The sequence below is a fragment of the Quercus suber genome, unplaced genomic scaffold (genome assembly GCF_002906115.3).
Source record: "Quercus suber isolate HL8 unplaced genomic scaffold, Cork oak 2.0 scaffold_484, whole genome shotgun sequence".
NCBI classification, from domain to species: domain Eukaryota; kingdom Viridiplantae; phylum Streptophyta; class Magnoliopsida; order Fagales; family Fagaceae; genus Quercus; species Quercus suber.
In genome coordinates, this window is record NW_027069934.1 from 110901 (window position 1) to 136685 (window position 25785).

General features: G+C 32.8%; 3 protein-coding genes across 10 annotated transcripts; all 3 read right to left on the reverse strand.

Moving 5' to 3' along the window:
* Positions 1–3406: 3406 nt before the first annotated feature.
* Positions 3407–4726, reverse strand: LOC112018596 (uncharacterized). Its single transcript, XM_024051121.2, has 2 exons — positions 4297–4726; positions 3407–4195 (listed from the first exon to the last, which is right to left on the reverse strand). The coding sequence occupies exons 1-2, from the start codon at positions 4462–4464 to the stop codon at positions 3668–3670; spliced, it is 696 nt and encodes a 231-aa protein (XP_023906889.1). The 5' UTR covers positions 4465–4726; the 3' UTR covers positions 3407–3667.
* Positions 4727–6770: 2044 nt separating this feature from the next.
* On the reverse strand, positions 6771–14273 carry LOC112018723 (trans-resveratrol di-O-methyltransferase). 6 transcript variants are annotated; one of them, XM_065762957.1, is made up of 4 exons: positions 13876–13989; positions 10810–10877; positions 10061–10577; positions 6771–7275 (listed from the first exon to the last, which is right to left on the reverse strand). In XM_065762957.1, exons 2-4 carry the CDS (start codon positions 10845–10847, stop codon positions 6973–6975), a joined length of 858 nt encoding a protein of 285 aa, XP_065619029.1. In that variant the 5' UTR covers positions 10848–10877; positions 13876–13989; the 3' UTR covers positions 6771–6972. The 6 variants fall into 6 exon arrangements, with proteins under 6 accessions (XP_065619029.1, XP_023907050.1, XP_023907057.1 ...); XM_024051282.2 differs by having other exon boundaries at positions 10061–10726; XM_024051289.2 differs by lacking the exon at positions 13876–13989 and adding an exon at positions 13106–13311 and having other exon boundaries at positions 10061–10726.
* A 1854-nt stretch (positions 14274–16127) lies between these two features.
* LOC112018774 (probable O-methyltransferase 3) lies at positions 16128–22163 on the reverse strand. Of its 3 annotated transcripts, none has more exons than XM_065762972.1 (3): positions 21920–22163; positions 21171–21823; positions 16128–16452 (listed from the first exon to the last, which is right to left on the reverse strand). In XM_065762972.1, the coding sequence occupies exons 2-3, from the start codon at positions 21726–21728 to the stop codon at positions 16150–16152; spliced, it is 861 nt and encodes a 286-aa protein (XP_065619044.1). In that variant the 5' UTR covers positions 21729–21823; positions 21920–22163; the 3' UTR covers positions 16128–16149. The 3 variants fall into 3 exon arrangements, with proteins under 3 accessions (XP_065619044.1, XP_065619043.1, XP_065619042.1); XM_065762971.1 differs by having other exon boundaries at positions 21171–21836; XM_065762970.1 differs by lacking the exon at positions 21920–22163 and having other exon boundaries at positions 21171–21913.
* Positions 22164–25785: the final 3622 nt, after the last annotated feature.

Genomic DNA, 25785 nt, shown 5'->3' on the forward strand with positions numbered 1-25785 from the left:
GCCCCATTTCCCAAACTAATTAGGAAAATGCCTCTCTTTTGAAATTCGATTTGAGATAAATCGAGTTAGGCCCTATAGTTGCATTTTTAAGGAGCCTATAGTGATGTTTTAAGGACCTATAGTGGCGTTTTGTAACTCGACCTCCATGAACTCGAGTTATAGGTAAAAAAATTAAAAAAAAAAAAAAAATGATATGATTTTTTTTTTTTTTTTGTCTAAATATAAAATTTAATAATTATGATAATTATTAATAGATATTTATTATGATTGTATTTGCATTTGGAATTATATATTCTAACATTAGGCATTTACTATGATTGTGTTGCAATACACTATCAAAAGAGAACTCTAGCCCATGGCCATGACCTAATAAAATCAAGAAAAAGACATTTTCCCAAGACTTCATCAGTTGGGCTGTGATGCTAAAATTTCATCCATCCACTCTAGGCCCTTAAACGAAGCCTAAAAGATTTGGTTTGCAAAACCGACCCAAACCATTCTACACTGGAAATACTTGGGCCACATGGTTTAGCAATTATTAGATTGCATGCTATTTATACTCTTAACACACATCAAAATTTGTGCCAATCACCATATGATTTATAAATTTATTTTTTATACATAATGTTAAACTACAAAAACTTGAGAGAAAATGGGCAAATGCCTTTTTCACACAAATTATGTAGCGTTTTACCCCATTTCCCAAACTAATTAGGAAAATGCCTCTCTTTTGAAATTCGATTTGAGATAAATCGAGTTAGGCCCTATAGTTGCATTTTTAAGGAGCCTATAGTGATGTTTTAAGGACCTATAGTGGCGTTTTGTAACTCGACCTCCATGAACTCGAGTTATAGGTAAAAAAATTAAAAAAAAAAAAAAAATTGCCTATAACTCGAGTTCATGGAAGCCGAGTTACAAAACGTCACTATAGGTCCTTAAAACATCACTATAGGCTCTTTAAAACGCCACTATAAGGCTCTAGATTTTTTTTTTTTAAAAAACTTGATTTTGATTCAATTGAGTTTCAAAAGAGGAACATTTCCCTAATTAGTTTGGAAAATGGGGCAAAATGCTAGAAAGTTTGTGTGAAAGGGGCATTTGCCAATTTTCTTCCAAAAACTTGTAATATAAACTATTGATTAATAACATAGCTATTGATCTCTGATATTTTGAAAATTTTGCAAGTATAGAGAATATAAAAGAAAATGTAATTTAATGGTGGATTTATCAAAATTCATATCCAATAAAAAAATATTGAATAAAGTTGTATCATCAGTTGGGTTGTGATGCTAAAATTTCATCCATCCACTCTAGGCCCTTAAACTAAGCCTAAAAGTTTCGGTTCGCAAAACCAACCCAAACCATTCTACACTGGAAATACTTGGGCCACATGGTTCAACAATTATTGGATTGCATGCTATTTATGCTCTTAACACACGTCAAAATTTGTGCCAATCACCATATGATCTATAAACTTATTTTTTATATATAATGTTAAACTACAAAAACTTGGGAGAAAATGGGCAAATGCCTTTTTCGCGCAAATTATGTAGCGTTTTGCCCTCTTTTCCAAACTAATTAGGAAAATGCCCATCTTTTGTAACTCGATTTGAAATAAATTGAGTTAGGCCCTATAGTAGCGTTTTTAAGGAGTCTACAGTGACGTTTTAAGGGCCTATAGTGGCGTTTTGTAACTCGACCTCCATGAACTCGAGTTATAGGTAAAAAAAATAAAAAAATTGCCTATAACTCGAGTTTATGGAGGTCGAGTTACAAAATGTCACTATAGGCTCCTTAAAACGCCACTATTGGGCTCCAGATTTTTTTTTTTTTTAAACTCGATTTTGATCCAATTGAGTTTCAAAAGAGGGGCATTTCCCTAATTAGTTTGGAAAAATGGGCAAAGTGCTAGAAAGTTTGTGTGAAAGGGGCATTTGCTAATTTTCTCCCAAAAACTTTTAATATAAACAATTGATTAATGACATAACTATTGATCTTTGATCTTTTGAAAATTTTGCAAGTACAGAGAATATAAAAGAAAAAGTAATTTAATGGTGGATTTATCAAAATTCATATCCAATAAAAAAATATTGAATAAAGTTGTAGCATTAGGCTACAACCAAGTATGTAACCAAACTTTGTCCTATCATTTTCAAGTGAAATTCTTTAATTTATATTTGATTTTTAAATAACTTGTGCATTATACAAGGACAAAATCTTCCTCTAAATTGGTTTGGAGAAAAATTCATTGAACCTACACTTGTTTTAATGATACAAGTGAATGGTTTTATAAATCACCATTAGAGCATCCACATGAGTGGATATAAAACTTTGCAAAATACAAAAAGTAACAAATTTTACACATTTTGCCCCAAAAATCTTCCACATCATCAAACCCATATAAATAATCAAACCCAAATTGTAAAAGAAGAAGAAGAAAATGTAGATATAGTAGAAGAACAAGCATCACTAATGGCAGCTTCAGTGTTCCTTAGCAGCAACTCAAAGCCTCTGAGTACTCCATCATAGCCTCTTCAATGTACCCAGACCAAAACATTAAGAGCTTGTTTGTTTACCTAACTCAAACTCACATAACTACAATTTTCCCCACTTTACACATATTTTTACACATTTTTTCACCCACACAAATTTGAAAAAACTACAAAAAAAGTACAAAAATTCCAACTTAAACTACTCTACCAAACACCCCCTAAATTTTTTATTTTTTAAGCTTACCTACCATCTTCTCAAAAAAAAAAAAAAAAATCTTACCCACCAAGAGTTTTCTCTCTTTAACTTCTTGTTTCAGCATTAGCAGAAGAAGAAGAAGAAGAAAGAAGAAGATGCTTAGAAGTAAAAATGCAGAAGAAGAAAGAAGGAGAAGGAAAAGAAAAAAAGAAGAAAAAAGAAAGAAGAAAGAAATCAGATATATTATTGGAGTTGGCGTGTGTTAAAGTTGGTGGGGGCTATGGGTAGCTGTGAAATAATAAAAAAATGTAAGAAAATATTATTTAAATAAAAGATGATGTAGAATAGACAAACTGACATAGGTGTTTGTAAAAATGAAGGTGTAAAATAGAAAAAGTAAGATTTTTTTACAAAATAAACAAAAATTTTACAACTACTTATGCGGATGCTCTTAAAAAGTCCCTGCCTCCAAACTAGATACAGGCACAGTAAAAATGTTTCTCAATTGGTGGTTGTCTCCTCTTTTGCTCGCCACATATCTAATGACTTGTAAAAACAGCAAACTTCCTCTTGTTCAATCTCATACGCAAAAAAAAAAAAAGAAAAAAAAGAAAAAGAAACATATTATTCGTGAACAAAACATTTAAATGTAATGTTGACAGCTTCTCAAAAAAAAAAAAAATGTGATGTTGACACAATTGCCCCTTGTGATTGGCACTGAAAAAGGAATTTAGGACCATGATTCTGCATTCCACTCTGTTCATAGACATTGTAGCATCCTCTCATGGTTTAGGATGCAAATCTAGCTTGTGTTGCAGAGACGTTAAATAACTATATTGACGTCGACCAGATGAAAAAAAAAGGGAGGGCGAGATATTATATTGTTCAAAGCAGTGAACGGAGCTGAGAACATAAAATTTATGTTGAAAATCTATTTGCTTTTCATTCATGCTGAAGGGCCATGACTGCTTTGGATATTTCAGACAACCACCCTTTTGGCCTTTTGTTTAGAAGGAGATACATGCTGATGCAATAGAGTAGTATTTGTGTCAAGGTAGTGGAGGACTATCACCATAAGGATGGAACAAACAAACATGGGTACTGGCCCAAAAAACCACAGGAGCAAATTAAGAGCAAAATAAAGTGCTCTTAGTCCAAGTGACCAAAAATCACTACCCCTTATTACTGCTACTTCCGCATATCTCACAGGTATGTCACTATCTGGGGTGCTTATTATATAGTTTGCGTGGACAAAGTTCCTTGCTGACTGAACGAAGCACGAGAAAGCGAGGAGGAAGCAAATTAGGAGGCTTATGTACTTGATAGACATGGTAGATGACCTTGTGTCTCCATAGATTAACTCACTCTTCAGGAAGCTAGTGGAAGAATTTGCGATCCAAGCTCCAATGAGAGAACAGAGAGTTAAAGAGACTGATGCCAAGAATGTTGCTGCCGATGTGTTGGTTGATAGCACTGATAAAGCTGTGCCAACATCCTTTTTATCAATCTGCAATGACCAAATTAATAAGTATTAGAAAAACTGGGTGAGTTTTGGTTAAAATTTAATAGAAAGGATGGAAGAAGTAGGAGTTATATACTAATACTGGCCTGCATAATTCTTTCAACCCATGCTATTTTGTCATTGTTCTCAAAGCCCATTACTGTGGTGTGAGGAAGATTAAGATATCTGTGAAGAAGGAAGAGATGATATGCAAACATGATGAGCAACCCACTTGGGACCAAAAATAGATCAAGGTACTCCTTTTGGAAAGTCATAATTTTCCTTCTTTTAAGTACAGATTAATGGAAATGGAGTACTTAAATGGATTTTAGAACCTGAATCAGAATCAGTATCAGAATCCTAACATCAAACCAAATCTGTTAAAGATATGATTAAAGAACCCCTCTCGCTAACTTTTATGCATAGTATTATCAAACAATTCTAATATTTATATATGATACAAACTCTCAACATTGTTAAGAGAGAAAGAGAGAGAGCAGAATACTATTTTCAAGATAGACACTACTGTATGTGTGTTCTTACACGTTCCTGTTTGGAATTTGAATAAGGCTACTCTGACTTCTTCCAAGTGGCTGCAATGACAAATAGCTTATTTCTAATGTATGGAAGTAATGAACAATTATTTTGAAAATAGAAAATAAAGAAAGAAATAGCCACGACTACCACCATACAAGTATAACTGTATAATAAACCCACTTGAAACTTACACTAAGAAGGTATCCTCAACATTGTTAAGAGAGAAAGAGAGAGCAGAATACTATTTTCAAGATAGACACTACTGCATGTGTTCTTACACGTTCCTGTTTGAAATTTGAATGAGGCTACTCTGACTTCTTCCAAGTGGCTGCAATGACAACTAGCTTATTCCTAATCCATGGAAGTAATGAACAATTATTTTGAAAATAGAAAATAAGTAAAGAAATAGCCACGACTACCACCATACAAGTATAATTGTATAATAAACCCACTTGAAACTTACACTAAGAAGGTATCCTCAAATGGTAACCATGAGTTCCTCTAAGATTATTAATTGAGGCATGGTCCAATTCTTTTGGGAACTTTTAGATGGACATTAAGGGAAAAGCTCATCTTCAATGACAAAATTGGTTAAGATATGATATCTACCATATGACTTTGACTTGCCAAAGTAAACATATCAAAGTTAAAATCTGAAATTTTGTACGTAAGGCCCACATTTGAGCCTTTACACAAAGGTTTGGGCATGAGCCTTGACAAAGCTCCATTATTGAATGTGAACCAGAGAAAATTTTCCTTATTTAATGTTTCACGCCGCCCTCTAGAATCTAGATAACTTGTGTCCATATATCTATATTAATATTAAGATAAGCTAGTACTAGCGTGACCAACTGTGAACGACTTTTCAATTACATTGACCATATATAAATGTTGTTAATCAATTAGGTAGCAATTTGAAATTAGAAATAATACTACCTACCGGGATAAATAAGAACGTATTTTCTAATTAAGCTATTTCACATTCAGTATTTTTGTTGTGAAGGCATTCATAAGACACAGACTTATCTATACTGTCGCCTATACAAATTGAGAATCTGACCGCAGAACTTCTTCCACAGTAATTGGGGAGACTGTGTGGATCAAAGTGTTAAAAAATGGCTTATTAGAGCATTAGCATTGGGGAATACTAATGCCAAATCTAAGGTAAATTTGTAATTTTAAGCCCTAAAACCATCTGCATTGGGAAATGCTAAACAGCAGTATTGCAAATTTTTTTGCAATACTGCTACAATGCAATTCTAAACATAGAATTGCACTGTAGCAAGTATTGTAAAAAAATAATAATATTTTATTATATAAGGAGAGGAGAGAGATGGGAGAGAAAAGATATAATTTTGAGATATATTATTTTATTATATAAATATATTATTTTAATGAGTAAAAGAGGGAAGTAGAAGTTTGAGATGTGGAGATATTGTAAAATGATATAGTATAATGATAAAGTGTCTTTTTAGAATTGTAAAATAGAATAGCATTGGAATTTTCCAATGCTAATGCTCTTACATTAACTATGCTATCCTCTGACCATGACAAGCAGGGTCCGATTTGGTTTGGAACCATGTTTTCTCATAATTCCTCAGAAAATCGGATCACATGTTTTTAGATTCCTACAACTAAAACTGGTGATAATATAAATATTTATCTTTAAATTTATTAAACTTAAAGTTTTCATCAGCAAACGTGCGCACAGAACGGATTATTTTGGTTAGGCATAGAATCTATGGACTTAGATTAAAAAATAAAATTATAGAACTCAAAAAAGTTGCTCATTGAGAAGAGAGTCTATAGACAAAAAAATAAATAAATAAATAATGAATAAAATTCACAATTGCTAATGGTGGAAATTGTTAATCATAAGTAAAAAAATAAGGCTAGTGATAGATACAAATGAAAACCAGTAAAAGCTTATCAATTCAAATGTTGTAAATTTATTTTTATGCCTAAAGCATTTCTAGACAGAAATTGGAATGTTTAATGCACGTAAGAAAACAGCAGGACCACGTGGGATCCAAGACAAACCACGTCAACTAAATAGAATGCAATACAATACACAATATAAGAATTGACTACAGCACTCTTTTCTTGACACAAATTTCATAGGTTTAAATATTAAAGAAAGTTTTAAGAATACGCAATTTCAAGACTGACAACACCTCAATTCCCTGGCTTACAATATATGATTTATCCAACGATCATGAAAATCTTAGTACATCACGTAATTGCTGCTAAGGATAAACCTCAATAAGGGACCTTAAACCAAATAAGGGTTTTATCTTGTAGTGACTGAAACCAGCCTCCACGAAGAGCTTTTCCCATTCCTTCTCGCGTCTCTCTCTTCCAGTAACCACAACCATCATCAACATGTCAAAAAAGAGTTTTGCGCTGGTAATTTCATGCTCATCTTTCTTCTCGTCAATCACTATGTCTATGATGATCACCTTTCCCTCCTTTCCTTTGTTTGAAATAGCTTCTCGGCATTTTTTCAGTACCTTCACGCATTCTTCATCACTCAAAGCGTGTAAAACCAACTGCAATTAGTTATTTTCACCATCAAGACAATGAAAACATGATGTAATTTATTTAGGCTAACCATAAATAACACAACCAAGAATATAATCATTCTCTAAAATTGTGCCCTTCCTCATTGTATCATCACTTCACCTAAAGTTTGAAATTGACTATCAATTTTTGCATAACTTGAGAGCTGTTGGAATTTAAAGTTGCGGAAGCACATGTCCATGAACAAGAAAAAACAGTCCACACAAGACAATATTACTTAACATGGTTTGACCAATTACGCGTGCGTGTATATCCATGAATCAAACTCATAGACTCTTAAAATAACACTTATACTAACCTCATAAACATAAACTAACGAAGAACGGAAATGCAGTAAGGCTAGATATAGTTCTAGTTTAACAAAGCATTTGAGAATTTAAGGAATGGAGCTTGGAATATCTACCAAAAATTTGGGAAATTTTAATATAGGTATTTTATTTCAGTACGATGAAACCGGTCTAGAATAGTAAATATTTAATTATTAGAGCCTTTTAGGGTTTCTAACAAGCTTCTCTAAAAATGAAAATTACAAAATACACAGCAGTTTTCTATGATTTTACTAAAAAACCAAAGAACCCAAATAAAATACATTAAAATGAAATAACTAAATTTAGCTTAGGTGGTCAATAATCTCTCTATATTAAGAGGATTCAAAAAGTTAGAAAAATAGAGAGAGGATTCAAAAAGTTAGAAAAATAGAAAGTTAGTTATGACTTAAAAAATGTCAAAAATACTCCTAATTTAATTAAATAATCCTTATTCTTGAAAAATAAAAAACAAGGTTAAAATTGTAATTTAACAAAATTAAAAAACAAAAAACAATACCCGATAATTTTTTTTTTCCCTAAAAATTAGCACACTCTCTATTTGACTATATCTCACACTTTTAATACATTTTTTTCCTAAAAATTAGCATACACTAAACCTAGTCATTTACTTATTTTCAAATCCTAAATTTTAGTTTTTTAAAAATTCATTCCTGTGTAACCTCACTAAAAGTCTATTTGAGATCCGTTTATTTTGCTAAAACTGAAAACTTTTTACTAAAAGTACTATAGATAAATGTAAAAGTTAGCTGAAATAGTACAATGAGATCCATGAATAGTACCAAAAAGTACAATATGACTCATGAATAGTACCAAAAATAAACTGAATAACATAAGCTGGCAAAATTAAGCCATGTCAAACGAACACTAATAATAGATAAATTGAATAGTAGCAAAAATAAATTGAATAACATAAGCTGGCAAAATTAAGCCATGTCAAACGGACACTAATAATAGATAAATTCAATTTGAAAAATTATATTAAACTAAAAAAAAAATAAAAAAGAGTTTCATCGCACGTGCGAAACACGTGATGAGTCTAATAAATATTAATGTACAAAATTATAGAATTACACCCCTTTGACATAATTTTTGATTGTCCAGTTAATCAAGAAATTCCAGAGACATTTGTTCTACATAATAAACATAAACCAAAGCCCAAACAAACATAAACACACAAATATAACAAACACAACTCCTAAAACCCAAATACACCCAATACCTCCCTCACCCTCACATGAAAAACGAACGCATGCGGGAATTTTTCAGCTTCAAAAACACTATTCACATCACTCCTCACACAAGAGTACTATTTTGCGAGAGCCCCACCTAGGATTATTCCACAAAACTTATTTATGAATCTCGTATTTTATTCCTTGATAATTAAGGAATATTCGTTTTTCTTTGGTCTTTTTGATTTTGGGAATGGCCTGCTTGCTTCTCTTTCATCATTTTGGAAGAGTTCAGGAAAGCCTTGTAGCTTTGTTTTTCCCTTCTTTAATAAAGTTCTGGTTCATCAAAAAAAAATTAAGGAATATTCGTTTTTCCCAGTAAAGATAAGATTTTCTTCCCAACAAACGGAAATCTTTTTTTTTTTTTTTCAGAAAAAAAAAAAAAAAAAAAAAAAAAAAAAAAAAAAACCAATACCTCCCTCGCCCTCACATGAAAAACGAACGCATGCAGGAATTTTACACCCCTTTGACATAATTTTTGATTGTCCAGTTAATCAAGAAATTCCAGAGACATTTGTTCTACATAATAAACATAAACCAAAGCCCAAACAAACATAAACTAACACACAAATATAACAAACACAACTCCTAAAACCCAAATACACCCAATACCTCCCTCGCCCTCACATGAAAAATGAACGCATGCGGGAATTTTTCAGCTTCAAAAACACCATTCACATCACTCCTCACACAAGAGTACTATTTTGCGAGAGCCCCACCTAGGATTATTCCACAAAACTTATTTATGAATCTCGTATTTTATTCCTTGATAATTAAGGAATATTCGTTTTTCTTTGGTCTTTTTGATTTTGGGAATGGCCTGCTTGCTTCTCTTTCATCATTTTGGAAGAGTTCAGGAGAGCCTTGTAGCTCTGTTTTTCCCTTCTTTAATAAAGTTCTGGTTCATCAAAAAAAATTAAGGAATATTCGTTTTTCCCAGTAAAGATAAGATTTTCTTCCCAACAAACGGAAATCTTTTTTTTTTTAAAAAAAAAAAAAGAAATAAAAATATATTGTTTCCTTCTATACTAAGAAAAATTAGAAATCTAAAACAATTTGTAACAAGATGAACATATATGATGAAACCAGTGTATAGTAGTTACCCATGAAAGACATATGTTGTTCAAGCTCCAGAAAGAAACCAGGCAAATTTTGAGACACAAAGAATGGTAGTGGAAGGATTAAATGATGCAAACCTTAAGTAGAATGGCATCTGCCGAAGGGATAGACTGAAACATATCACCTCCAACAAAGTTCAAGTTCGAATTATCTGGCAAATTAGCTACGACATGTGGAAGCTCCAAAACTGTGCACTTCAAGTGAGGGAAAGCCTCAGAAATGATCCTAGCACATGTTCCAGTGCCACCCCCAACATCAACCAGTGCATCCAACCCCTCAAAAACTGGCTTGCAGTCTTTTACAACCAAGTTCATCATTCCAGAATCACTGGTCATTGCCTTATTGAAACTATCATTAAAGTCAGGTTTTTGGTCAGCATAGTCCCATAAGCTCATCCCATGTGCACTCTCAAATGGTGTGACTTTGTCCCCTCGAAACCAACTCTCCAAGAAGTGCCATGGAGAAACAAAAACTGGGTCAAGCATTGCCAGAAGAAATGGTGACAAGTTGGTGACATTATCTTTGAGGAGGATCCTAGATGAAGGTGTGAGATCATATGCTTCTTCTTCTTCTGCTTCTTGATTTATATGAACTCTGGTTGTAACAAAGAAACCACAGTGCACAAGTAAGCGCATGAGCCGGTGCACAAAACCAGCTTTTGTGGGATGAATCTGAAGCGCTAAAATCAACTCAGGGAGAGTAATAGGTTTCCCATGATTGTGGATTATGTCTGGTATGCCAAGCTGAAGGGCACATTTAAGTGACATGGAACCTATGAAGTTAAATATATGTTTATACAAATGAGATTGAGCTTGAAACAACTCACTTGCTCTTTGACCATGAACTAGATCCATAATTTTGCATGCAGCTGCCTTAGCTCCTGATGTACTTGTCCTAGTAATACAATTCAAAGCAAGAACTAATAAATAACATGAACATTAAAGAAAAAAAAAAAGATGCGATTGCACATAAATTATCAGAAACCAAGAAAAGTAGATTTTCCCATGAGTTTAGAAAAGGTGAGTAATGATCCAAACTTAATAAAATTCTACCACTGGGATAGACTTTTAACTTGTATTTTTCGAATGGGCCAATTTAATGAAAGTTCACTCATTTCTGACTTCAGAAAGTACAGGCTTTTCTAGTGTGGTGTTCATTTTTTCATGGCCTAACTGGGGGCGGCGTTACTAAAAGTCAGAAGGTTTGTTACATGTGTGTAACAAACCAGACTTGAGAAAAATTATATATATTATATGTATAAAATATTATTTTATTAGTTTAATTTACCTTTTAAATATTTTTTTGCACATCTTAATAATTTAAATCTTGCACCCTCTGACTTAGACTAGTTCAGTCTAATTAAAACTTAACAACACAGATGAGTCTATTCCAAAATCAATTAATAACATAAATCTTAGATATCTCTCTCATGAATCTCTTTTCTCTATCTGATTATTGGTATCTCTAACTTTAAAAGTAAATAATAAGTGTTTGTGAGCTTTAAGTGTGTTTCTTTTTATTATAAATTTATATATTATTTGTTTGAATGCGAGAATGATACTGATTGTATGCGTTATTTATTTATTTTTGTTATTTGTGTGAATGTGTGAGTATATAGTATAAATATAATATAACTTTATGTAATTTAATAATTAGGAAATATAGAAGGTTTGTTACATGTGCGTGTGTATTGTTATCATTTTATAATAACATTTTGTTATAAATAAAGTTAGTGATTAAAAAAATAGTAAAGTTAGTGTATTATTTATAATTATATATATATATGTATATATAATTATTTACAAACATCAGTGAGCTGTGCTGCCCATAAGAAAACACGCATGCGGAATTGTGGAAGCCCATATACACCTGCGGCCATCATCCCTATCCGGACTTGATAGGTCATGCCAATGAGATGACCCAATGCATAACGTCCAAGAAAGTCATTTGCAAATTTAACAAGTTTAGCCACATTTTTCATTAAAACATATCTTGGCTTTAAATTTTGCACCAAGTTCATCTAAACAATTAGTTGTTTATTTTTGTAATCATCCAATGGATTTTCTTTATTCCTAAACCAATTAAAACCACTTATGCCTTCACAAGGAAGTCCACCACATATCACATCAACATCACCCTTGTGGGACTCTTTGAGGACACCAATCTCTGTGCCATTCACACCAATTTAAATGCTTATAACTAAACAATTAAAACAATGATGAAAGAAAAACCAAAAAAAAATCTACCCATATCTATACTATATAATAATGGAAGTTTCACAATAAATTTTACAAAACTATTTTTGCACCACATTTTTAGCTTCCTTTTTTATTTTTTGTTTTTTGCAATTTTAACTTTGTTCAACTTTTCACCTTCTTTAACTATTGTCTTCTTAATTCAATCTTTCATCTCCTCAAATCATTCTATTTCAAAATTTTCATTTGATTCCCACTATAGATTTTTAAATTTATATTCTTAAATTTTACAATGTCACTTTGTTCAGCCTTTACTCTCTCTCTCTCTCTCTCTCCCTCTCCCCCCCCCCCCCAAATTTTGTTTCCCTTTTGGTTGAATTTTTATTGTTTCAATCACTTATTTTGTCCAATAATAGTTCTTTTTGTTATTGTTGATTTAATTGTTACATCACATCACACTTGTTTCTCTTTTTGATAAATTTGTATATAATTTTATGAATATTTAGGTATTGTGGTATTCCAATTCTTCATCACATGTTATTTTTCTTTGATTTGATTTGGGTTAATAATTAGTTGCTTTGCAAGTTAGAATTTGATTTTTATAATGTAGGGTGATTTTTATAAAACATGAAAAGAGAAATTATATAACAATAAATTGCAATCATATGTAAAAAGAGGCAAGTAATGATACAACATATGGCAGGAAGGATGAAAATTGCATCTTTAAGCAAAAGCTTATCTTCTAAGATTGAAGCCTTCATCATGAGCAACTATCCTAAAGCATCTTTAAGATATAAACCCATACATATAAACACATGAATATCATTTCCAAAGCTCTTAAATCACATGACTATCATTATTAAAACTTGGGTAAAATAACCTCAAACAAGAACATTAATACCCATCAAAAGAGATTAGAACTTTTACCTCAAATAACTGATGTGGAGGTGTGATGTTCTTGACGGTTTTCCAGTGATTTGCCAGAAAAAAATATTGGAGATGATGATGAGGAGTGTACCGGTGGGAGAGTGAGGGAGAGGAGTGTGTGTATGTGTGTTGTGTTGTGTTGAGTGAAAATGAAAAAGAAAAGAGAAACAAAAATGAGACAACCGGCCAAAGAGAGAAAAGAGAAAGTTGTGAGATATGTGGTGGGAATGGGTGGGGTAGTTGGGAGGCAAGTGGGAATCATTAAAAATCTGACTTTTTTTTTTTTTTTGACTTGCTGGGACGTTACAAGTCCCATATTCATAATCTCCCCCCCCACAAAAAAAACACTACTGAACCAATACAAAACTAACTATTTACAACTACCACAATAAATAAATAACACTGTTAAAAACAAAATACCTAGATTTTCAAAATACCAGAGAGATGGCTTTATGAAAAATCAACACGATCAATATTGCTTCAAGGGAACGAGTCATGAAGGAATGGGTAAATCCACAATAACCAGTGAATGAAGCATCTTAGAATCACATAGAATTACCCAAATCCGCTTGAAAATTGGAGCAATCAAACAGTATATCATCAAAATACATGCTGGAAATACGAATACCACAGAAACCAAAACGAAACCATAAAAAGAGTGATATAAACCCTAAAATCAACTAGAAATATGCGAATCCAATCCAAAATTAGAGCAATCAAAGCGAATAACAGAGTATGGACAAAATTACTGTATTCAATAAGAAATGGACCTTAGAGAACAATGCAACTGATATTCGAGACGAATCAAGCAAAATGATCTTCGTGCCGCTTTGGTGACTGAGCTTGAAACCCTAGAAAATTGGGGGAGATTAGATGAGGCAAGCGAAGAGTAGTGGAGTTGATGGAAGACTTCGACTTCGACTTCGACATTGTGAGTGACGATGAGACAGAGCCACCGCATTGAGAGAACAATAGCTATGCGATTGCCATGACCTAGAGCTTCGAAATTTCCATGATTGAGAGCTATGAAATTGGCTTTGAAATTTCTAAGTTTTGTGTGAGAGAGATTTGAGCTACTAGAGAGAAAATGAGAAATTGTGAGAGCTATCTATAAAACTTTGATTTGTTCTGTAGCTTTATATAAATTCTGTGTTTCTAATTTTCAATACTGACAATCGTAGATAAAAGATGTGGTTTATCTTCTACATTCATCAAACTCGTGGATAAAACTTTTATTTAAATTTTTTTAACACTTGTTTCCACAGTTGTGCCAACTGTAGAAATAAGTATGTTAATTTCCTTATTTTGATCAACAGTTGAGTACAACTGTAGAAACTTAGGGGTTTTATTAACATTTTTTAGTAACCATAGATAACAAAATGTTGAAAAAACTCAAGTTTGTTGTAGTGAATCCAATCTTAACAAACACCACACTATGCTTATTAACGTTCCCTTTTAAGTTTTCTGAATAGTTAAAATGTTTTGGGAGTGATTTTGGTGAGGATTTTTCCTTGCACCACTATTTGGGGGTTTCATTATGAAAAGAAAGTAAGCTTAAATGAAAAATTACCCATATATTAAGTTGGTTTTTATTTTTAACATTAAATGTTTAGTTTTTTTTTTTTTTTCCTTATAAACTATTAAAAAAAGACTGTCATAAGTGCATGAAAGTAAATTTATACAAACATAATTTTCTATCCTCTCATTTTTCTTCTCTACCAAACAAAAAGTTTTGATATCTAAGACTCGAGAAACCCAAACTGACCATAGAGGGATGAGATAGAAAGGGAGGAGAGAGAGCAAGAGTAAGAGGAGACAGATAGAAAGGAGAGAGCATATGAGAAAAGGAGAGATAGGAGAGAGACAATATTTTATAATAAATAATTTATAACAACTTGCTATAATTCCTATAATTCACTATAGCATGGTTGTAAAAAATTTTGGGCTTACACACCAAAATAAAAAAGGTTTTTAAGGTTTTGAGGTTGTAAAATAGCAATTTGAGAGTTTTACAACACCCAATACTAATGCTCTTATAACACCTATGGATACATATATTTTACTAATTTTTTTGTAATTGTTAATATGACTTTTTGTAATCATGCCTAACTAATTTGCAAATTTAGCTAAAGATGTGTTTATACAAATGACACTTAACCTTCTTTTTGGGATAAAAAATGACAGTAAATCTAAAACATCTCACTCATCCATCCTCTTGCCATAAATAGATCCATTTTTAATGCAGATCTATTTCAAAGCTTCTTGTACATCTCGGTCAAGCTGCTTGGTCTTATATAGATTTTTGTCATGGAGAGGTGGCCCATTACTGTTGCCATAATTAGATAGGACAATTTTTGTCATGGGCATGGGTAGGGTTGTCCAACAAATAAGAATTGACTACAACATTCTTTTCTTGAAACAAATTTCAAAGGTTTAATTATTGAAGGAAGTTTTAAGACTAATGCTCTTATAACAACCCCCAATACATGCTTTTATAACACCTATGGATACATATATTTTACCAATTTTTTTGTAATTGTTAATATGACTTATTGTCTTACGTCAAGCATGCCTAACTAATTTGCAAATTTAGCTAAAGATGTGTTTATACAAATGACACTGAACCTTCTTTTTTGGGATAAAAAATGACAGTATATCTAAAACAACTCATCCATCCTCTCGCCATAAATAGATCCATTTTTAATGCAGATCTATTTCAAAGCTTCTTGTACATCTCGGTCAAGCTGCTTGGTCTTATATAGATTTTTGTCATGGAGAGGTGGCCCATTACTGTTGCATAATTGGATAGGACAATTTTGTCATGGGCATGGGTAGGGTTGTCCAACACATAAGAATTGACTACGGCACTCTTTTCTTGACATAAATTTCATTGGTTTAATTATTGAAGAAAGTTTTAAGACTACGCAATTTCAAGATTGACACAACTTCAATTCCCTGACTGACACTAATCCACATGGCATTCAGGCTTACAGTACATGATTTATTCAATGATCATAAAATCTTATTACAGCACATCATTGCTGCTAAGGATAAACCTCAATAAGGGACCTTAAACCAAATAAGGGTTTTATCTTGTAGTGACTGAGACCAGCCTCCACGAAGAGCTTTTCCCATTCCTTCTCGTGTCTCTCTCTTCCAGTAACCACAACCATCATCAACATGTCAAAAAAGAGTTTTGTGCTCGTAACTTCATGCTCATCTTTCTTCTCGTCAATCGCTATGTCTATGATGATCACCTTTCCCTCCTTTCCTTTGTTTGCAATAGCTTCTCGGCATTTATTCAGTACCTTCACGCATTCTTCATCACTCAAAGCGTGTAAAACCAACTGCAATTAGTCATTTTTACCATCAAGACAATGAAAACATGACTTAATTTATTTAGGTTAACCATAAATAACACAACCAAGAGTATAATCAATCTCTAAAATTATGCCCTTCCTCATTGTATTGAAAAAAGCATATTCACTTCACCTAAAGTTTGAAATCGACTATCACTTTGTGCATATGAGAGCACATTTATACAAATAAGAAAAAAAATCCACACGAGACAATATTACTTAACATCAATGAAGGCTCTATGATTTTTTTTTTTTCTAAGAGGGTCGGTAATGGCGGAGCTAAGAATTTGTCATGGGGAGCTAGTAAAAAATAGAATGATATATATATATATATATATATATGAGATGGGTTCAAGTTATACTTGGTGTAACTCCACAAGAGTTACACATTTTTTAAACCATAGATTTATGAGAAATCTAACGGATAAAAACAAAACATCGTTATCCATTACAACATTAAATACTTACTTAATTAATAGTCTCCTCATTATCTCTCTCCTCATTAAAATATTTCTTATGTCTCTTTTTCTCTCTCCTTATTAAGTATTTCTTTCCATTTTATTTGCAATTTCTCCTACGTTTCTACTTTCTGCACTTAACACTTGAATATTCTTGCATTGGACCTAGATGCTCTCTTCCAATCAACATATACTGGCAAAGTAAGGAGATAATCTGTGTTAAGTGCAGATGTCAACATCAAATCCCTAGCTGATAATTCTTCAAACTGAGCGTCATAAAGAAGTTGCTTAAAAGAACACTGGAAACGAGTAGCAACAGCAACTCTGAACAGATTTGCACAATAAGTTCAATATACCTGAAGGATGAAGCTGAACAACAACTACAATATCAAATATGTTTACCTGAATATAAAAAAAACAATACCTCATATAACCATCTAACATCTAGGAAGCCTTCATATATTCTCACAAAATAGTTTCAACAAAATAAACATCCTATGAATAAACAAAAATCAAATCAGACTTATTGTAAATATCACTTTCCTCATAGAATTATTGTCGTAATCTCTTTAAAATGGTTCATTCACTTTACTGGAAGGACAAAAACTCTTATACCCAATCCATCTTTCAGGGATGATTTGTTGGAGTACCTATAATCTCTCCTCATTTAGTTGTCTGATGCCATTTGTAGCTCCTGCCATGAATATTTTTTGCTTGAACACTTTGTAAAACATGTATAAGGAAAGTGATATTCAGGGAGAAAAAAAACTAAGAAAGTAGATACGTATAAGAAATTGCAAAGAAAGACTTAATAAGGAGAGAAAAAAGAGACTTTAATGAGGAGAGAGATAATAAAGAGACTATTAATTAGACAAGTATTTAATGTTGTAATGAATAATGGTGTTTTATTTTTATCCGTTGGATCTCTCATAAATCTACGGTTTAAAAAAAGTGTAACTCTTGTGGAGTTACACTAGGTGTAACTTAAACCTATCTCTATATATATATATATATATATATAAGTATACAATACAATTATATTGTACAATAGTCTAAAAAAGTTATTAATATTTTAAAGATTAGTAAGATAACCATTATTAAATGCATAAACAAATATAATTAAATAAGTAATCATAATTTTTTTTTTGTTCAAATTAATAATAACTTATTATATTTATATGTAAATATCAATTAAATAAAAAATATATATAATAAAGAAGAATAGTAACACAGCTAGTAGTAGGACTAAGAGTCTAATACTAAAGGTGAAACTAAGAAAAAAAAAGTAATCGATATAAGGTTATGCTTTTGAAGTGTATGCCTTTTTAATTATACACATGGTCACTTTCTTAGAATTGGAGCAAGCACTAAAAAACTTCTTAGACTTAGAAATCTATAAAGTATTTATCAAACAGAGAGAAACACTAAGAAAACATAGAAGGGAGGTATGATTGTAATGGTAGTGTAATTTTTTGCTGATGAAAAGAAAAAGTGCAGGGAAAAAAAACTTTATTTCGTTGTCAATGGCAAAGTATGCCAAAGTCCAAGAGAGAGATTTTTTTTTTTTTTTTTTTAAACAAAGAAGAAAAAATTTGAAACATATTTTTCTTTCTTATAAAATTAAATATTTTAAAAGTAGTGCTGTTGACACAAAACTTTCACAAAAATTTTACAACAAAATATACGTGAAAAGTTGTTAAAGGTAGGTAAAAAAGTGATGTATTAGCCAAAAAAATGTAAAAAAGTAATGTGAGTTGCAGGTTTAGATACAACCAGTTTTAACTTGCTACTTAACTTTATTGTGGAATTATTGTAAAAGTAGCATTATGATAATCATATTTAAGCTTATTTTAGCTGGATATAAACAAAATATAGAGTCAAAGTGTTTAAAATTTTAATTTAGGGGGTCAAAATAGATTTTTTTAAAAAAAATTTATATATATATATATATATATATAATTTGGCCAAGTCAAGGGATTCATTTGAACTCCATGGCTTGCATGTAACGCCACCCTGCTTAACATGGTTTGACCAATTACATGTGTATACACATAAGAAAGACAACTAAAGTTCATGAATCAAACTCACAGACTCTTATAAATAACACTTAACACAAACCTCATAAAAATAAACTAAGAAAGAAAGGAAACTCAGTAACGCTAGATATCACTCTAGTTTAACAAAGCCCTTGAGAATTTAAGGAATTGAGCTTGGAATTCACCATAAATTTGAGAAATTTTCATAGAAGTATAGTACATATTTATTAAAGCCTTTTGGGTTTCTAACAGACTTCTCTAAAAATAAAAATTATAAAAATACACTGCAATTTTCTATGATTTAGCTAAAAATCCAAATTACCCATATAAAATACATTAAAATGAAATAACTAAACTTAGCTTAATTAGGGCTAATAATAAGTATTAGCAAACAAAATTATTGAATTATGCGCCCCTTTGACATGACTTTTGATTGTACAGTTTATCTAGAAAGTCCAGGGACATTTGCTCTACATCATAACATAAATCAAAGCCCAAACAAACATAAACTCATTCACAAACCTAACAAACACAACTCCTAAAACCCAAATACGCCCAATATCTCCCTTGCACTCACATAATAAGCTAACTCACTATGTCGCACATGCGGCTATCCTTTAAAAACACTATCACACCTCTCTTCACACAAGAGGACTATTTTGGGAGATCCCCCACCTAGGATTATTCCACCAAATCCTTTGCAGCAAGACTTATTTATGAAGCTCTTATTTTATTCCTTTATAAATATTCGTTTTTTCAATAAAGATAAGAATTTCTTCCAAACAACGGGAAATTATTTTCTTTCAAAAAAAATAAAACTAAAAAAAACTGTTTCCTTCTACACTAAGAAAAATTAGAAATCTAAAACAATATCCAACAGATGAGCACCTTATATGATAAAACCAGTGTTTAGTAGTAAATTTTGTTGGAATATTTGTATAAAAATTACAATATTTTTATTAAATGTTGATTTAAGTGATTTAATAGAAATCAGTTTCTTTCTCAAATGCTATAAATTATATGTTGATATCTTTCCTTATTAAACAATTTGAAATTCTAATCCGCCAACCCGCCCAACCTGAACCAACCCAACCCAATTCATGCGAGTTTATTAGTGAGACAAGTCGGGTTGGGTGGGTTGAATAGATAATTTAGCAAATCAGGTTGAATAACGGGTTAAGATATTTCTAACCCACCACAACTTGGCACGCCAACCTATATATATATATATTTTATATATATATATATATATATATAATTTTTTTATTATAAAATTCTACCTCATGTACACACCTATTTTATTTCTCTCATCTCTTTCTCTTTCTTTATATTTTTTTCATTTTCACATTTCTCTTCCCTAATAAACTGCAGCTACTCTCTCTAAGATTTTATTACTACTCTTACTCTATGTACATGTCTAATTTAAGATTTTGATATGTTTTTATTTTTTGTGTAATAAAATCTCAATCATTCTAAAAATAATGAATTATTTTTTATTATTTTTAATAAAAATTACAATTTTTTCTTCTTTTTTTTTTTATATAAATTTGATGGGGGAAATATTATCCAATTTAATTGAAATAATTTTATTTTGCTAATTTTATTTTTCAACCCGCAGAGTTGAAACTATTAAGATTTTCAACTGATCCACCAGGTTTATAGATTGGTGGGTTGGTGGCGGATTGAAATTTTCCCAACCCACCATTAGTGGGTTGGTTAAAAATATTGCCCTCCACCCTCCCAATCCAACCCACGCACAACCTACACTACAAAAAAATCGTCTTGTCCCAACGTTTCTTTCCCTGCGCTTTTAAAAACTGCCATAATAGATAAGCGCTTTTTGAAAGCGCTCGTATAGGAAACCCTATTACGGTAGCTCAAAACCGGTGCTTTACAAATCACTGCAATAGGAGGCCAATAGTGGCGGTTTTCAAAAACGCTGGTACAAGAAGCCTTATTGCGCTGGAATAGGGTTACCGATTTCTCTTATGGAGAAAGACCTATCCCAACGCTTTTAAAAGCACTGGAATAGATGGACCTTATTCCAGCGCTTCAAAAAGCGCTAGGATAGGATCACTCCATTCCTTTATGGAGATAGACCTGTCCTAGTGCTTTTGAAAGCATTGGAAGACATGTAGATCAAGCTCCATGAAGACACCAGCCAAATTTTGAGATAGAAAGAATGGTGGTGGAAGGATTAAATAATGCATACCTTAAGTAGAATGGCATTTGCCGAAGGGATAGACTGAAACATATCACCCCCAACAAAGTTCAAGTTCAAACTATCTTGCAAATTAGCAACGACATGTGGAGGCTCTAAAACAGTGCACTTCAAGTGAGGGAAAGCCTCAGAAATGATTCTAGCGCATGTTCCAATGCCACCCCCAACATCCACCAGTGTATCCAACCCCTCAAAAACTGGCTTGCAGTCTTTTACAACCAAGTTCATCATTCCAGAATCACTGGCCATTGCCTTATTGAAACTATCATTAAAGTCAGGGTTTTGGTCAGCATAGTCCCAAAAGCCCATCCCATGTGCACTCTCAAATGGTGTGACTTTGTCCCCTCGAAACCAACTCTTCAAGAAGTGCCACGGAGAAACAAAAACTGGGTCAAGCATTGCCAGAAGAAATGGCAACAAGTTGGTGACATTTTCTTTGAGAAGGATCCTAGATGAAGGTGTGAGATCATATGCTTCTTCCTCTTCTTCTTCTTGATTTATATGAACTCTGGTTGTAACAAAGAAACCACAGTGCACAAGTAAGCGCATGAGCTAGTGCGCAAAACCAGCTTTTGTGGGATGAATTTGAAGCGCTAAAATCAACTCAGGGAGAGTAATAGGTTTCCCATGATTGTGGATTATGTCTGGTATGCCAAGCTGAAGGGCACATTTAAGTGACATGGAACCTATGAAGTTAAATATATGTTTATATAAATGAGATTGATCTTGAAACAACTCACTTGCTCTCTGACCATGAACTAGATCCATAATTTTGCCGCTGCCTTAGCTCCTGATGTACTTGTCCTAGTAATACAATTCAAAGCAAGAACTAATAAATAACATTAACATTAAAGAAAAAAAAAAGATGCGATTGCACATAAATTATCAGAAACCAAGAAAAGTAGATTTTCCCATGAGTTTAGAAAAGGTGAGTAATGATCCACACTTAATAAAATTCTACCACTGGGATAGACTTTTAACTTGTATTTTGTTGAATGGGCCAATTTAATGAAAGTTCACTCATTTCTAACTTTCAGAAAGTACAGGCTTTTCTAGTGTGGTGTTCATTTTTCCGTGGCTTGACAGGGACAGCATTACGAAGGACATATTTGGTAGACTGTAATAGATATTATAATGTAATAAATATTTCTATGACATAACTATTCGGTTGTTTGGTTATGTTTTTATTACAATGAATAATTATTCCTTATGAATAGTTATTCTTCAAAATGAGGAATAACTATTTCTTATCAAACGTATTGAATATCTATTCCTTCACTTTATGTAATAACTTTTTAATTTTTTTTTTTCTAAAAAACAATTAGTTGCCACATCTTCAAAAGGAAAGAAAATAAATTTTCCTTCTTGTTAATTATTAGCTCTATTTTGAACACCCTAAAATAAGTGTATTTTAGAAAATTTGATTTAAAAATGATTTAATACTTATTTCTATTCCCATGTAATAATCATTATAGTGTACCAAACGTGCTCTAAAAGTCAGAAGGTTTGTTACATGTGTGTGTAACAAACCAGACTTGATAAAAATTGAATGGTTTTAGACCCCTTAAAACACAACCAGATTGGTTAGCCTAGATTAATTAGCCAAGTTGTTACTTAGTCAAATTAAACAATTCTAGGTTAAAACATTTAAACAATCATATCAAGATATAAAGCAGCGGAAAATAAATGAACACAAGATATGATGACCCAGGAAACCACACGGTAAAAACCTAGAGAAGATTTGACCTAGCTATCCTCAAGGTAAACCTGAATCCACTATGCGAAAGAATCGAAGTTCATACAGAAGGACTACAAGCTCCCCGCTTGACTTCCTAATGCTACCCACCAGTAAAACTTACTGACACGACCACGTGCAAGCTCCGAATCCACGGACTCCTTCTTTCTTAGATTCTTCAATCAGCTACAAGCACCCCAGCTTGATTATCTTTAAGCTTCAATGGTAGCAACCAAGTTGATCATCAAGATGTAGATTATATCTCCAACTTGAAAACCCTAAGCTTTGTGTAAAGGAAAACTCCTTAAAGATCTCATAAGAGATTTACACAAAACAGCAATGTATGAGCAACAATACAATTGGAGCAACCCTCAAAAACGTGGCTAGGGTTTTGTTTATATACCTAGGGTAAAAACATAAAACCCTAAACGTTTAATGAAGTAGGGTTGAGTTGGAAATTCTGCAGAAAAAAACAACCTGTGTGATTTTCGATCGATCGAGTCTATTATTCGATCGATCGAGCCAGACCGAAAGTCTCAAGTACTTCTGCAGCCACTCGATTCCAACTTTACAATAATAAACCAACTTTGAGCAAGCCTAAACAAGACTCAATACATTGTTTTGATCATGGTTTGCTAACATTACAAATTAGAGTTCTAAATACATAAAATCCTAAGACCTTAGAACCTAACAAACTCCCCCTTTGGCAATCCGTGACAAAACTCTAATTAAAAACTCAAAGTTTTACAAGTAAAAAGCCCTTTACAAAGAAATGCTCATAAATTTCAAATTCAGCCTAACTACTATCCATCGGTTGCAAGTGTAGACAGCAGCTTAGTTGAATCAACATGTATATTCTTGAAATACTCAACAAACGCATAAACGCATGTGTAACAAAAGAATAAAATAACAGGTATAACATTCTTGTAAGATTCACACAACACAAAATAAAGACATATATAAATGATCAACTCATAAATATAAATCAATAAGCAGTGAATCACAAATCAACAAGAATCAATAAAAAAAATATCAATCAATGTTACTCCCCCTAACATGAATATCCCCAAAAAATGATATACAAAGTGAAGCACCTAGATACAATCTAAAAAAACTCCACAAGTAACAAAAATCTCCCCCTAACAAAAAAAACCCTCTACAAGACAAAACTCCACTCCCCCTTTTGGTGACGGAATGCCAAAGAGCAATCATGAGTCGCCATCAAAAGGAGGTGGTGAGGGTGAATGAAGACGCGCTAAATCGGCTCGGAGAGCAGGAATCTCATCTAGTAAGTCCACCAAAATCTGACCATGAGCCGCCTGAACGGTCACGACAGTCTCCAGAGTACGACGAACATCAAAGTCGGTCGAAGGAGGTGGAGGAACATCAGCAGCAGCAGCATCATCACCAACTGGATCAGGAACATCCTCACAAGCAGTACCTGTAGAAGAAGAAGGAGGAGGAGCGCTACTAGACGGCTTGGACCTAGGGTGTTTAGAACCAGCTCGAAGATGAGCGGCCCTCTGTCTAAGAAAAGACGCACCTATGGGAGCTATCACATGAACAAGCTCAGAGGAAGGGAAGTCACTAAGGTCAAGATGGAGCAAAATCCTATGAATAAAAATAGGATGAACAAGGGCATGAGAAGAAGATAAACTCCTATAAACATCGTTCAAAGAACGAAGAAAGAGATGGGGAAAACTAATAGGAGCATCAGTAACTAAAGCGCACAAAAAGACACACCGCTCAAGAGGAATGGTGTGAACATGAGAAATGGGCCAGATGGAATGACAAGCTATCCTAAAGAACAGATAGTGCAACCCGGAGAGCTCAGCAGAAGTGATCCTAGGATCAGAACCCCACTGGACAGAAGTCCCAGTGATGTAAGATAAAACATCACTCAGCTCGGGAGACTCGTCATAAGGATAGACAGGATCCCTAACCAACGGTACCCCTAGAGCATCAACCACTACCTGAGGAGTAATGGTGTACCCTACACCTCGTATCCAACTCTTTACTAAAGTGTTGAATTTTTATTAAAAAATTGTGCATGAATGGGCACTTCATTAAAAAAATAAAAATAAAAAAGAGTCTTAAGTACCCAAAACAGATGAAGGAAAAAAAAAACATTGAAAAAAAATGAGGGAAACAGGAAAAAAAATAAGGAATTAAAAAGAAAATCAAACAAGAAAGAGGACAAAAGCACGGATGAAAAGAACATATAAATATGAGAATTCAACTATTCAAATGAAGTTAGTGAACATTGCACACTGAAGAAAAAAAAAAGTGGATGAAGAAGAAGAGAAAAGAGAAAAGAACCATTGCACATTACAAGACATTTTTGTCCAAATCACACACCAATTTTCTGTGCAGTTTTCTCTTTATTTTTGGGAGATTACATTTTGGTGGGCTAGAAAAAAAACATATAAACCCCACCAATTTTCCTCCCTATTTTTTTTTCTAACCAAAAACTCAAAAATACCAAATTTACTCCACTTTTCTCTCTCTCTTTTTTCATACTCCCTAAAATCACTCCAACAAAACAGTCTTAACATCAGGGAGCAAGCAATTGAATTATTATTATTATTATTATTTTTTTTTTTTTGAGAAGAGAATTATTTCTATTTGAATTATTTCTACTTCCATAAGTTCCACGTTCAGCAGCTAGGCATATTCGACATGATCCACAGCCATGGGCCCATGGGCCATGCCCAGCAAATCATCCTCCCAGAGTCAGTATAAATAGCCCACAAAAACAAAAAGCTCCGTAGCCACGTCATCGATCCGCATTAAAGGCCTCTAAATAAGCAACAACCGTCGATAATACAAAAAATCAACGGCCAAGATACTTTTCTTCCCCACCACGCACAC

Excerpts from the sequence above, each read along its gene's own strand:
- LOC112018596 (XM_024051121.2), bottom strand. The coding sequence starts at position 4,464 with ATGACTTTCCAAAAGGAGTACCTTGATCTATTTTTGGTCCCAAGTGGG. Across the intron at positions 4,196-4,296 it reads GGGTTGAAAGAATTATGCAG|ATTGATAAAAAGGATGTTGG; the intron begins GCCAGTATTAGT and ends TGGTCATTGCAG.
- LOC112018723 (XM_024051250.2), bottom strand. The coding sequence starts at position 14,066 with ATGCGGTGGCTCTGTCTCATCGTCACTCACAATGTCGAAGTCGAAGTC. Across the intron at positions 10,878-13,875 it reads CAGTTGCATTGTTCTCTAAG|GACAAGTACATCAGGAGCTA; the intron begins GTCCATTTCTTA and ends TTGTATTACTAG. Across the intron at positions 7,276-10,060 it reads CAGATGCCATTCTACTTAAG|TTGGTTTTACACGCTTTGAG; the intron begins GTTTGCATCATT and ends AACTAATTGCAG.
- LOC112018774 (XM_065762972.1), bottom strand. The coding sequence starts at position 21,728 with ATGCGCTTACTTGTGCACTGTGGTTTCTTTGTTACAACCAGAGTTCAT. Across the intron at positions 16,453-21,170 it reads CAAATGCCATTCTACTTAAG|TTGGTTTTACACGCTTTGAG; the intron begins GTATGCATTATT and ends GACTAATTGCAG.